The 13068-nt window shown below is 37.1% G+C and overlaps 1 protein-coding gene across 1 annotated transcript in view; it reads right to left on the reverse strand.

Annotated features, from left to right (window-relative positions):
- Positions 1–454: 454 nt before the first annotated feature.
- LOC121372444 (synaptotagmin-12-like) overlaps positions 455–13068 on the reverse strand; it is a 54983-nt gene continuing 42369 nt past the window's right edge. Inside the window, exons 5-9 of the mRNA XM_041498749.1 lie at positions 11607–11736; positions 8034–8249; positions 7492–7612; positions 6710–6843; positions 455–6059 (exon numbers count right to left, since the gene is read on the reverse strand). Of these exons, the coding sequence (XP_041354683.1) occupies positions 5889–6059; positions 6710–6843; positions 7492–7612; positions 8034–8249; positions 11607–11736 (772 nt within the window). The 3' untranslated portion in view covers positions 455–5888. The remainder of the gene's footprint in view (positions 6060–6709; positions 6844–7491; positions 7613–8033; positions 8250–11606; positions 11737–13068) is intronic.

The raw sequence follows: 13068 nt of genomic DNA on the forward strand, positions 1-13068 counted from the left end.
AGGACTGGAAGATACATTAGACATGATGATCTTTCCAAGTGTATACTGTGAGACTTAGAATGGAGATTGCAGCAAGGACTGGAAGATATATTAGACATGATGATCTTTTAGATTGGTCTCACGACCGACCGCTCTTTGTAGACTGTAGTTTCCCGACTAATACGTGCCAAACAACTGGGAAAGTGCAGATACAAATATTCCCTCACTATCCCGCTCTCTTTCGCCCCTCAGTCTGTCTCTCCTTCCCTCAATGTCTGTCTCTCCGTTCCTCTGTATGTCTGTCTATCTAGCTGTCTGCCCCCCGCCCCAACCCCTCCCCCCACCCCTCTCTCTCTCTCTCTGTCTCTCTCTCTCTCTCTCTCTCTCTCTCTCTCTCTCTCTCTCTCTCTCTCTCTCTCTCTCTCTCTCTCTCTCTAAACTGCTGTTATAAACTAATAACACAAAACAAGGCTTCTTTGTTTAAATATTTTCATTCTTGAAATACATCAAAATAGACGATTTACACATGTTCATTATGAAATAGTGCATGGAGTAATATTAAGATACATACTGTTATGTGGGCTGTTCAACAATTATTATGTAACGCTCTATGGGGATATCATGGGATACATTACGATACGGGAGGCAGGGTGCTTTTCACGAGTTACGTAACGTTTTCAACACAGCCAATCATTGTTGTTCTGTTCTTTAACCGATGACTTTCTGTCTAATATTTATTAACAAACCAAACAAACCGAAATATGAACAGAAACTCTAATAATAATATTGGTCAAATGACGTCATTATGACAGTGAAGGCGTTACGTGGAAAGAGAGGAGGTAAACATATTTGCCAAATTCGGCGTTACGTAATTGTTGAACGGCCTCGTTAAAGAGTACAGCCATGTTGTAGTGTTTAATGTAAAATACCCTGCATGCACTGCTCGGGTTGCCTTCTCTTTAACTATGGCAGTTATAGTGCTGCCTACAGATTTTAGAAACAATCTGACTGAAATCAACTTACTGGCTATTAACTAGTGGTGCCAATTTTAATCAGATTGATATTCGAAGCTATCTTAGCGCTAAGACGTCGTAACATCGTCGTAAGCTATGACGCATACGATATAGTAGTGCTAAGATAGCTTCGAAACTCAGGGCCCTACACCGTGTCCAGGATAACATTCATTCGATATTAGGAACATTCGTTATATCAAATTGTGCAATATGAGCTGGATATCTCGAAGTCAAGAAGTTATTATACCACATAACTGATGTTCCGTTTTTCCTAAAATGTGTAGATGTCAGTTTGAGAAAAAGGATGCTCTATATTTCTATTGATTAATGTGTATACTGCTGGTTTAAATAAACAAGATAAAATGGTTGATTAATTTCAAGTTAACCGGTGCGCGTGCAACCTAGCATATCTATTTCACTATCAACTTGTGTGCTTATTTCCATTATCTCAAATTTCCAACTTATATAAAAATGTTTTTATTCGTGTAATTTAAAATAGTACGCTTCCGTTTTGACCAACTATTACGTTTATATCAAATCACCAATATCTCGAACTTTTTTGTTTGGTTCTTTTACCATCCAGATAACGATGTTTGTGTACAGAATGCCAACCAGTGCAACGGAATACTGGTTGTTCTAAACACGCTACAGATATATTACTTCCAGTTTTGTGGGTTATTTGAATACTACGTATAGGAACCTCAAAATGAGATGACCCCTTTTCTGTAAACTGTTTTACACATGTCCGCCAGACTGTCCCGGTGGTCGAGCGTTCACAGTCTAGTCACTAGACTGTTTTTGCGACTAATGTTAAATAATTGTGATGGTATAGGACAGAATGAAAACCAGTCAATGTTTTCGTCGTCCCGAACACCCCAGTGATTTGCAAGGACCATTAAAGAACTATTCATCACGTCATATAAAAATATAGCTTTTTGTAAAGACTTCAACAAAACCGTATGTTGTTAAGACACCTGCAGACATCGCATAGCACGAAAAGTGAATCACGAATCACATACGGTTTGTTTTGTTATTTTTATACAGTTAATGTTGAAAACGTCTATCGGAAAAAGAATGACAAACTGTTAATGGGTTTATACAAGTATCAATATTTATGGGCTATTTACAAAAACACTTTGTTTTGTGTTACATCTTCCGCATCCTAAAAGTGTCCGTCGAAAAAGCAGATTTTTGCAAGAACTATTTTTATCGACAAATTTTGTTTAATAACTGTTCGCTTACGGGCTTTAATATGGTAAAGATGCTGATAATTGTGAATATTATCTTATTATCAAATGTGACATTACAAAAGTTTTAAAACTACAAATCACTTGACTTCGGTAATCATAATTGAACTATTTAAAAATAACTATATTTCTTTTCCTAAATCGTATTAAAAATGCTTATGTTCTACAACAACAAAAAATCCAATAATATGAGACAAAGTTCCTTATAGAATACAGAATATAAACTATTAATGTATAACGGATGCGACTATAATAATTTAATAATTGTGTCAACAACATCACAATGAATTGATCATAACAACTTGTCATTAAAACAATAGTAACACAGTAGACGTTTGTTCAAGTCCACTGGGTGTGTCATGGTATTAAGTACGTCATCATGGGACATGACGCAAGTAAATCCAATATGCACATGTATAACAAAGGCTAACGAGAATACAATTAGGGCAATGACTATGACAAGAAGCAACTCAGGCTTATTTGACTTTTAGCTCAATCAAAACATGGTGGTTTATGTGAGATCCCACTACAAGGAAGTAAAGTCAATATCAGTTGGTAGTCATAATTCTTTTGGATATTAGGCTGGTTGCCATTTATAAAGTGTTTGGGACGTAACTGTACAGAAACCAGAAAGGTATTTTACGTCATGAATTAATACATTGTCTTACACGTTACCAGCTGGTCCGTACACTCATGCTGAATGTTACGATGTGTACGAGTCATTGTACACCGTGGAAATTGCAACCGCGCCTGTGTCGAACACAGATTAAAAAAAACAGGAATGAATCGTTATCACGATATACGACTTGACAATGACCATTAACATGTGTGTTAAGTCACAGCAACAAACTATACATGTATCACAATGACAACAATTAATAATGTGTTTAATAAGATGTATACGCCAAGAAACAAACAATCCCTTTCTTCACCTGTCCACATCATCTAAATATGAGTATTTTAAACTGTAAACTGCTCAACTGCTATCATGAAATAAACATATAGTTTACAAACATTGGTTCTGTTTATATAAATCTGGCTTAAAAGATAAATATATGTTTTCAGAATGGCGATAGAAGGGCCGTATCGATTGAGGAGCAAGGGTCACTTCACTCAGCCCAAAAATAGTAAATAGTTCCAGTTGTATTTAATGTGTTCATTTCAGGCTACGTGAACAAGAGCTATAATGTTGTCTCGATTCTTGTTTAACTACCCCCACCAACAAATTAGTCAGTCTAGATATGACCCTGGTCATAACAAATCTAAATCTGACATCATGAAACATCTAGCATCTACAGAATTCGGTTCAGTCCATGGGGACGTTTTGTCCTTACAGCCTGAACGATGCCCTGTTTCCAAGACAACCATCTTGTTATACCATACAAACTGATATAAAATTATAGTTCAACAACAGTATACACATTCCAATAAATAACACAATGTTAATAAAATATGTCATTTTGTACGAGGAAAGGTGTAGATAAAATTGGTAGGCAGCCAGTGTAATAGGTACTCAATGCAGTAATCTAAAGCACTGAAATAAAATAAACAAATGTCGGTAAGAGTGTTGTGGGGGTCTTGTGATAGATCAAACTTAATTTTCTATTTTCAAATACACTATGAACTCTGATATCATCATTATCATCACCATCATCATGATGAGTTAATTTAATATTCTTAGTGACAATAAGACATATTAAAAAACAAATTGTTTAAATCTGTATATGTATGGACTCGCCTTTAGCGCTCTCTCTCTCTCTCTCTCTCTCTCTCTCTCTCTCTCTCTCTCTCTCTCTCTCTCTCTCTCTCTCTCTCTCTCTCTCTCTCTCTCTCTCTCTCTTGTTTGTTTGTAACAAGAAATAATAGCAAAGCCTTAACAAGACACAACAAAAATATCAGACGGTAAGTAAAATGTACATTTAAGATTACCGTATTAGTTGTAAAAGCAATGCATAATAAAACAGAAAAAACATACGTAAACTGTACAAACGTGTTAATTGTGTAAACGTGAATCTGACAATGTGCTAATGAGTTATATATTAATGACGACTCTTGTGATGTAAGCTATATACATGGGAAACGAAGACAATCGTCTACTGAGAAAATACGAGAGCTTCCCTTTGAAACTAAATTGTTTGCTGCACCCCGGGAGCAGAGAGAAGAATTTAAATAAAGGGGTGGAAATGTTACCAAAATTACAAAATAAGGTATTTGAGATATCAGTGCGCTCAGTTTCATAAGGAGTATACAGTTTGTGTCGGGGGAAAGGGGAACAACTCTTGTACGTAGGCGTTTGTTTTCCGACTTTCTACACCACGTGAAAATAATATATATGAGACATCAAATAGTCAAAGTTTAAAACAAATTGAGGTGTCGGTTAAGTAAGCATTCCGTGTCTTGTTTAAACCATCGCAGCAAAGTATAAATTTAAATGATACTTTAGGGGACAAGGCGTAAATCATATTTATCATATGTATTATAAACTTTTAAAAAGGTTCCCCAAAATAAATATACTAATTAAACCGTAGTTTATAAAGTAACTTTCATTTCAAACGAAACTGAAAATTAAATTAAAAAAACTACAGAACCATCTACATTTGATAAAGATATTTAGTATTAACTGCTCGTTTAATCGAAATTCCTACTAAATCACGTTAGTAAAAACACAATAGCATATATATATTTACTACATACTAACGTAGAACGATAATAAACAAAATGTAAAATGGAATACATAAACAAGAGTACTAGGACGTAACTAATCGTAACTAAATATTATTTACAAATAAGTAAAGTAATAAATAAAAGTTTTTTTTAACTTGGGTGCTTACCCAAGAACACTTATTCAAATCTTAACTAGCTAGCAGTATATAAATACACTAAAAAGGTGTATGATAATAGTTTGATTTCTTCTACATATTTCGAGGTAGTCTAAAAGATGGGACGTTCGAGTTCGCAGGACCAATCGAAAAGCATCGTTAGAATGATTTTAGGTCTTCTTTAAACTAATTAGTTCAGAATTTAAAATTTCTGTGAACGTCAAACTTCACAGTCGCAAACAGGCACGTGTTCTTACAGGCGTTTGGCATTAAACAATACTGAAATTAAAATGGGAGAAATTGTTGTGTTTAAAGAAAAATAGAAAAAGCAGGCAACATGTGGTTAATCTACTGGAATCCCTGAGAGGGACGGGTTGAAGGTCAGATAGACGGCCATTTTAAAGTAGTTTCGGTGCTGCACAAAAACAGGTGGAATTTAACACAACGCGTTCATGTTATGACAATACACGAACATACACAATGTCATTTAAATACCATAAAACAACATCGTGTAAAATTTCCTTTTAATGTTAGACAAAATAATGATATTATTCGTTCTTCGTCTGACGTACATTATGCTCGTCGGTACAGCTGGTGATTTAACATGGTTTATCTTTCTTTAAGAAAGGAAGAACCTGGAAAAGTGTAGCCTTTTACTACAGGTTATACGGTCTAGGTTACAAATTTGCAAATATGCTAATGCATGCACATACATTATGTATATTACACGAAACCACGATATGTGATTGGTTTACGCCAGCACCGATTATTCATCAGAATTCTTGTCGTCAAATAATTTCTTTTTCTGCAGTCGCGATGACGTAGCAATGTTATTTTCTTAAATAATGCCACATTGAAACTGGCTTTCTCAGTGACGTCATCATTTGGTTCCAGTGTGACACTTCCGTTCCGGAAGTATTCGCTCCTACAATCACGTGACCTAGTGATGGTGTCCGGTTATCGGGCAACAATTCGGCTACAGTGATTCGAAGTTGAACAGTCTGAAAAAAAATCAATATTGATATAGATTGATATTAATACATGCTTGTTACAGAAGAAAATACACTAACTAAATTTACGTCAGAGGAAAATAAAAAGGAAAACCGTATACGACTACTTTGTTATTCTGAATGATTCTCCGACTTTAAAATTACTAGAAATCGATTTAGACGAGTTTGTGTGTGTGTGTGTGTGTGTGTGTGTGTGTGTGTGTGTGTGTGTACATGTGTGTGCATGTATGTGTGTGTGTGTGTGTGTCTCTATGTGTGTGTCTCTGTGTGTGTTTTTGTTATTATATTTTTGTTGTGTTTTATGTGTGTGTTTTTTGTTTTGTTGTTGTTGCTTGGTTTGTTTATTTCTTTTGTTTTTTGTTCAGCTGTGTTGCATTAAAACTGCATATGCATTACTAATAGAAATAAATATCGTAAACAGTTGTTTTATACTATATGCACTCTGAACGCATATGATGTTTTTCCTATGGATCATTCATTTTCCAGTAAAACTTTAAGAAACGTTTTGTAGTAAATAAAAGCAGAGACATGAGCAGAAGGCCTATCGCTCGCGGTCGCTTGGAAAACTGGTTTTTAGTGCCTAACATTAACGCGAGCTGTTGCCCTCCTAAACACGCCGGTGTTACTAGTTGATAACGTACCGGAAGTGCCGTGGCGGGAACCGAGAAGATCATGGCCTCGTTAAAGATGGGGTTCTTCTCTCCTCGTTTGACCGTCGTCTTCTTCTTGGAGATCTTCTTCCCGTTCTGCATGAGGTAGACTTTTACGAAGGGGTCTAAAAACGAAAATGACCTCGATTAATCAGTACCACGACTAATGATTCAACGTGTGTGGTCTTTGTATTCTCACTGTGAGAACTTACACACACAATGAAGAAACATCGGATCTATAGCTTCAAATATACAAGCAAGAAAACAAAACAAACAAAAATAAGGAAATGAAATGACTCGTATTAATTTGGGAAATGTATGTGTACATTAATTTTGTGGCACAGAGAATTGAACTAGAATCTGACTATATTACATGTATTAACTAAAAAGAAGGAAATGAGACATGGAATATTAAAACAGGATTACATATCGCTGTTACAAGTGATACATGTATAACAGTTGCATGCTGACATCGAAATATTAGTATATTTGATTTTTGTTTTGATAGTCGATACAAATTAAATTCCATCAAGTACGAGACTGTGAAACTATGTTAATGTATGCATATGTATAAGTGCATGTAAATACGTAAATATGGAGTATGGATATGGATATGTATGTAAATGAGTATGTTACAAACACTGTGTAAGTCGATGATTCAAGGCTCCCCATCCTTGACATTGTCACATTGATCTGGGGCAATAACAAAACGTACGGGACACAGGATATAAACACATAACCAGGACAATTTGTTCTGATTTCCCAAGTCTTACCGCCACTGTCTTTGTTTTCCCGCCATCTCAGGTTTCTCGCCTTCACTATGACGATCGTTAGGCGTTCAGCGGTGGGGAGATAACTCAGAGAAAACAATATGTCGCCATATTCGGTGGGTCTCTGGAAAACAAAGAGAAAGCTAAGTGAGTGTTTCTATATTTAGTATTCTGTAGCCCGTATCTCAGATCTTAAGGAATCCGATAATGACGATTCCAGAATTGATTGCATGGACGCGACTGACATTTTGTATACATTCAGCACTGTCTGAATCGGCGAACAGTCTGATGGTTAAACCATTTTGCAATCAATTTATATACTATACTGAACACAGAAAGAAACACGAATGCAATTTACAGAAGAAACACTAAATTTAGTTTGTTCAGAAGGGATGAAGACTTATTGAGATTCTTGAGAATCACAGGGTCATGTATTGGTCATTATATGACAGAATGGAGCATTTGCTCCTGATATTTGTTTTATAAATTTATTTTCTCTACATCTTTCGGCAATGAATGTCAAGGTTTTTGTTGCTGAAACTTACCTCGTCTGCAATGTCGCGCAAGTTGAGCCACATTTTGATTGGCTGGTGGAGGTCAACGTCACCGACCCGGATGTCCGCCTCGCCGATGACCTTCTGCCTGGCGTACTTGTCGACCCCGTACACCTGGAGTTGCAGCACACGCTTGTCGATCTCGTGCGGCTCGACCGTCAGCAGGAAGCGTTCCTTGTACACCGGATCCGTGCTGCCCTTGTTCACCTGAAACACGCGGGTAAATCTCGTCAGCGTACAGCTCGCGGTTTACTATACTGCAGACCTGTAGGGACAGGAGGGACTGTCCCCTTACACGATACAGAAAATGTATGAGTTTTATTGATTATTATTATTATTATTTATTTATTTGTCCTGCTCTATATAAATACAATCTGATTAAAATTAGCTCCGCTGATCTACCAGTAGATCTAACAGCATTGCGTGGACTCCCATGTTCAGGTGACATTTCATCTATAAATAACAATTTAAACATCGACCAATTACACTTTTATAGCGTTATTGGGGAGCATACAAATTTTAAAAATATCGGGCGATACTATTTATGCAATAGGTGAACTTGTTGGTCTAGTTTAACATTGAAAAAACAGGGGGGAAAGTGCAGTAATAAACTCTGGATTGTATACTAGTATAAACAGATTTTATGGCTATACCATCACGGGTTATTTTTCCTCTTGAAACGAATTTTATATAAAATTTATATTGAAATTAGTTTCCTGCATACTTCGTAATTCACCCGAATCATTTCGTATACCCTCGGCATAATCCCAAATGTTTTCAAATTCTTTTCAAATCACTGGCATGATTTTGCAAGTAAGGTTTTGATTGGCCGAATGAAAGGTTAACTGGACATGAGCTCCAACGGGTTGCTGTTAGATCCACATGTAATAGTGGAGCTAATTTTAATTAGATTGATATAAATAAAGATAAAAATATTGCTTGTGTCCCCCACATCAAATAAAATGTGATTCCACACTAGCGATTGTGCCCCGTTTCCTCCAAATATCGTCTCTACGGCCCCGTACCGTGAAAATACTTTCGTTCGTGGTGGCTGATTTTAAAAATAATTCTTGGACTAGCGCGGTCAACGAATTTAAGAACAAAACGAAAATATAATATAAGTATACATATAATACAAATTTATGATACGATCTATGAACTTAAGTACACATCGAAATGTGTGTTTAGCAAAATCACGAAAATTTAAGCCCACGAAAATAAAGGACTTCTCAGTATATGATGAATCGATGTCTCTACTAGTTAATACTACTGAAATTTTCTATTAATGTGGTTCATCATTTAGTGTTTTGAATTACCATAGTTTGACACTCAATAGCCGATGTATTTTTCGTGCTGAGGTGTCGTTAACATTCATTCATTCATTCATTCATTCATTCATTCATTCTACTAGTTAATAATATTTCAAATTTCACTAACACTATTCATGAAGAAGATGCAGGTGCTAGTTTGTTCTAAGGGCAGAGTGCAACGTAAATTTTAATAAAATTTCTCAGAACACCCAGCCCACCTGGATAATACTAAACCGAAATACAGCTCAACACGGGTATAGTTATTGCAGTAATCCCGGTCCTGTGCTAGTTTTCATTTAGTAAACTAGTCTGGTAGTGGCAGTCCTCTTTGTGGCGGTACAAGAGGGTGGACATCTACGGTACAGTTGACATCTACGGTACAGTATCTCCTCAGGAGTGGCAGTCCTCTTTGTGGCGGTGCAAGAGGGTGGACATCTACGGTACAGTTGACATCTACGGTACAGTATCTCCTCAGGAGTGGCAGTCCTCTTTGTGGCAGTGCAAGAGGGTTGACATCTACGGTACAGTTGACATCTACGGTACAGTATCTCCTCGGGAGTGGCTGTCCTCTTTGTGGCGGTGCAAGAGGGTTGACATCTACGGTACAGTATCTCCTCGGGAGTGGCTGTCCTCCTAAAGACGAGGCACTAGACAGAGGTTCACGGAGCCAAACACTAGTTTTCCAGATTACTAATTCGACTCTGTATTGTGCAAAGATACGGTCTGCATCGCGGATAACGGTTTTGTCGTTCAGATTAGTTCTAAAATTACTCGATTTTCAGGAAACGTCGACGTTGGAGAGCAATGCGCCCCTCCCCCTCCCCCAGTACCCTCTTCCTTAGATCCGCGCCTAAGAAGAACAAGAGTTGTTTGGCCACTGACGTTTTGTGGGCGCGAGTAACACTTATTTAATATCTGTTTCCACTTGAACACTGGTCTGTTATTGGGATTAGCGTCTGGAAAGTCCATTACAGTACATTTCATAGTTTGTTATCGATCGTCTGCCACATTAATGTTCACATTATTGATTGGTTGACTGATTTACGTCTTCGTGCTGTTTCTACGCCATTAAGGTGGACGTTCTCTCAGACAGCTATAAGTAAATAATAAAAGTGTCGACTGTCCAGACGGGATATCATTTCCAACCATATAAGTACACACGTCGGATCTGTGTGGCCATAACATCATGCTAGTTGAAACGGCACGTACGCACGCATATTCTCGCACAAACACATGTACACGCGTACACACTACCACACACAAACACACGCATATTTGCTTACATACGTACTTTCCTATGTTAATACAATACCATATAACGTACAGTGTCATATTGCGCGTATAGTTTTTTAATATTAATTAATTATTATTTTTTATTTTTTTCTTGCAAAATATTTATTATCGTTCTTATGTTTATGACAGCACAAAACATGGACACAATTACTGCCTAGACCAACATTTTGTAACCCATCTCAAACGAAATCCACAAAATAAATGACAAGACACGACATTTCTGATGACATACTAATATTTGATTATATTAACCATTGTTATTATCACTATATATTTCAGGCTAACCCGGCACTAAGGGAGAAAATATCAGTATCGTCTACATTTTAGTTACATCCTCTTACTATACTCGCTATCTGACAAATTTATGGAGATTATGGGGGCGGAGTATGTATTGTATGGACGAATAAACAGGGACACGGTTACCTTAGTATGAGTATACCATATATGGACGAATAAACAAGGGGGCAGTTACATTGGTCTGAGTATGTATTGTATGGATGAATAAACAGGGACACGGTTACCTTAGTATGAGTATACCGTATATGGACGAATAAACATGGGGGCAGTTACATTGGTCTGAGTGTACCTTGTATGGACGAATAAACAGGGATACGGTTACGTTAGTATGAGTATACCGTATATGGACGAATAGACAAAGAGGCAGTTACATTGGTCTGAGTGTACATTGTATGGACGAATAAACAGGGATACGGTTACCTTAGTATGAGTATACCGTATATGGACGAATAGACAAAGAGGCAGTTACATTGGTCTGAGTGTACCTTGTATGGACGAATAAACAGGGATACGGTTACCTTAGTACGAGTATACCATATATGGACGAATAAACAAGTGGGATGTGCATACGTCTGACTATACTGTGTATGGACTAATAAACAGGGACACAATTACCTTGGTATGAGTATACCTTGTATGGACGAATAAACAAGGGGCCATTTACCTTGGTCTGGAACTTGGCGTCCGGGTTGGGCTGTAGCACTCCGTGGATGAACGTGTCTAACGTGCCGGAATACTGGTTGGGGGCCAGGTCACGTGCCTGTATAATACTGATGATCAGCTCAGACACTTCCCTGAAACATAATCAATAAATAAAAATCAAACACAAATATATATGTCAGTGTGAGAGGAGAGGGTAGCTCAGTGAATGGTTCTTGCGCGAGTGTGTTTATGTTTATCGGTTTAATATTTTTAATTTCTCAACAAATATATTTTATAATAGATCTATATAATCAAACGAAACGCAAATTATTATGAGATATATTTCACAAATTCAATTACAATTCTTGGTTTGGCGAGAAGACAACGATAATGTTAGTCCTAAAATGACAAATCACTTACGTTTATAGTGTTGATACTGAGTGATGAAAGCTATGTCCCCATGCCCCCACTCACGCATGTCCCCAACCCACGCATGTCCCACATAATATCCCCAGTCTCATATTATCATTCCCGGATCATAGTCACGTAGTCGACCTTTCAAGAGAAGTAAAATTAACAATCACTGGCATACTTAAATATCACCGTCAAACGGGTGAATCTAGAATACATCTAGAACCAAACAGTTGTTGTTGCTGCTGATGCTGCCATTATCACTATTACTGGAAGTTAGGCCTACTATTACTGCTGTTCTTTTTGATATTAATTATGATTGTTAGTTACGCCGGTAATCTCGAGTTAACTGCTAAATTTTGTTGTTATTTTATTGTTCTCAATATTATCCATTATCATGTTGCCCGAAACGTTAGAAAGCTGCTCTGATTAGATAGCGATCGCACGTATTCCCGCCAATAATAGTACCGAGGTAAATACACGCCCGATCACTTTGTTTGCCAGAGCTATTTTGATCACGACGAAAATAATATCTAGACAATGAACCGCGAATTGATAAAGACAGAATCCAGGGTTGCGCAGTAAACTGTGGGCGAAGATAATGGCGGCAGTTATAATGACCAAAGTAGAATTATAAACATCACGTCCGTTTGTTGTTGCTGTTGTGGTTGTTTGTTGTGTTGTTGCTGTTGTTGATGTTGTCATGATGATGGATATGTATACGAATATGATGACGATGATAGTGGAAATGAGCAATGATGATAATGATGCTGATGTTAATGGTGATGTTAATGATGATGGTGATGGTGATGACATATCCAACTAAGCAGGCTGTCATGGGTACGCAACACATCTGTCCTGGACAACATCTAATGACAAATATTAAATTTTCATATTAAATGTGATGAGGATGATGATTATGATTGTGATGATGATGATAATGATGATGATGGTGGTGATGATGATGATGGTGATAATGATGATAATGATGATGTTAATGGTGATGTTAATGATGATGGTGATGATGATGATGCTGCTGATGTTAATGGTGATGTTAATGATGATGGTGATGA

The sequence above is a fragment of the Gigantopelta aegis genome, chromosome 4 (genome assembly GCF_016097555.1).
Source record: "Gigantopelta aegis isolate Gae_Host chromosome 4, Gae_host_genome, whole genome shotgun sequence".
Taxonomy (NCBI): Eukaryota; Metazoa; Mollusca; class Gastropoda; order Neomphalida; family Peltospiridae; genus Gigantopelta; species Gigantopelta aegis.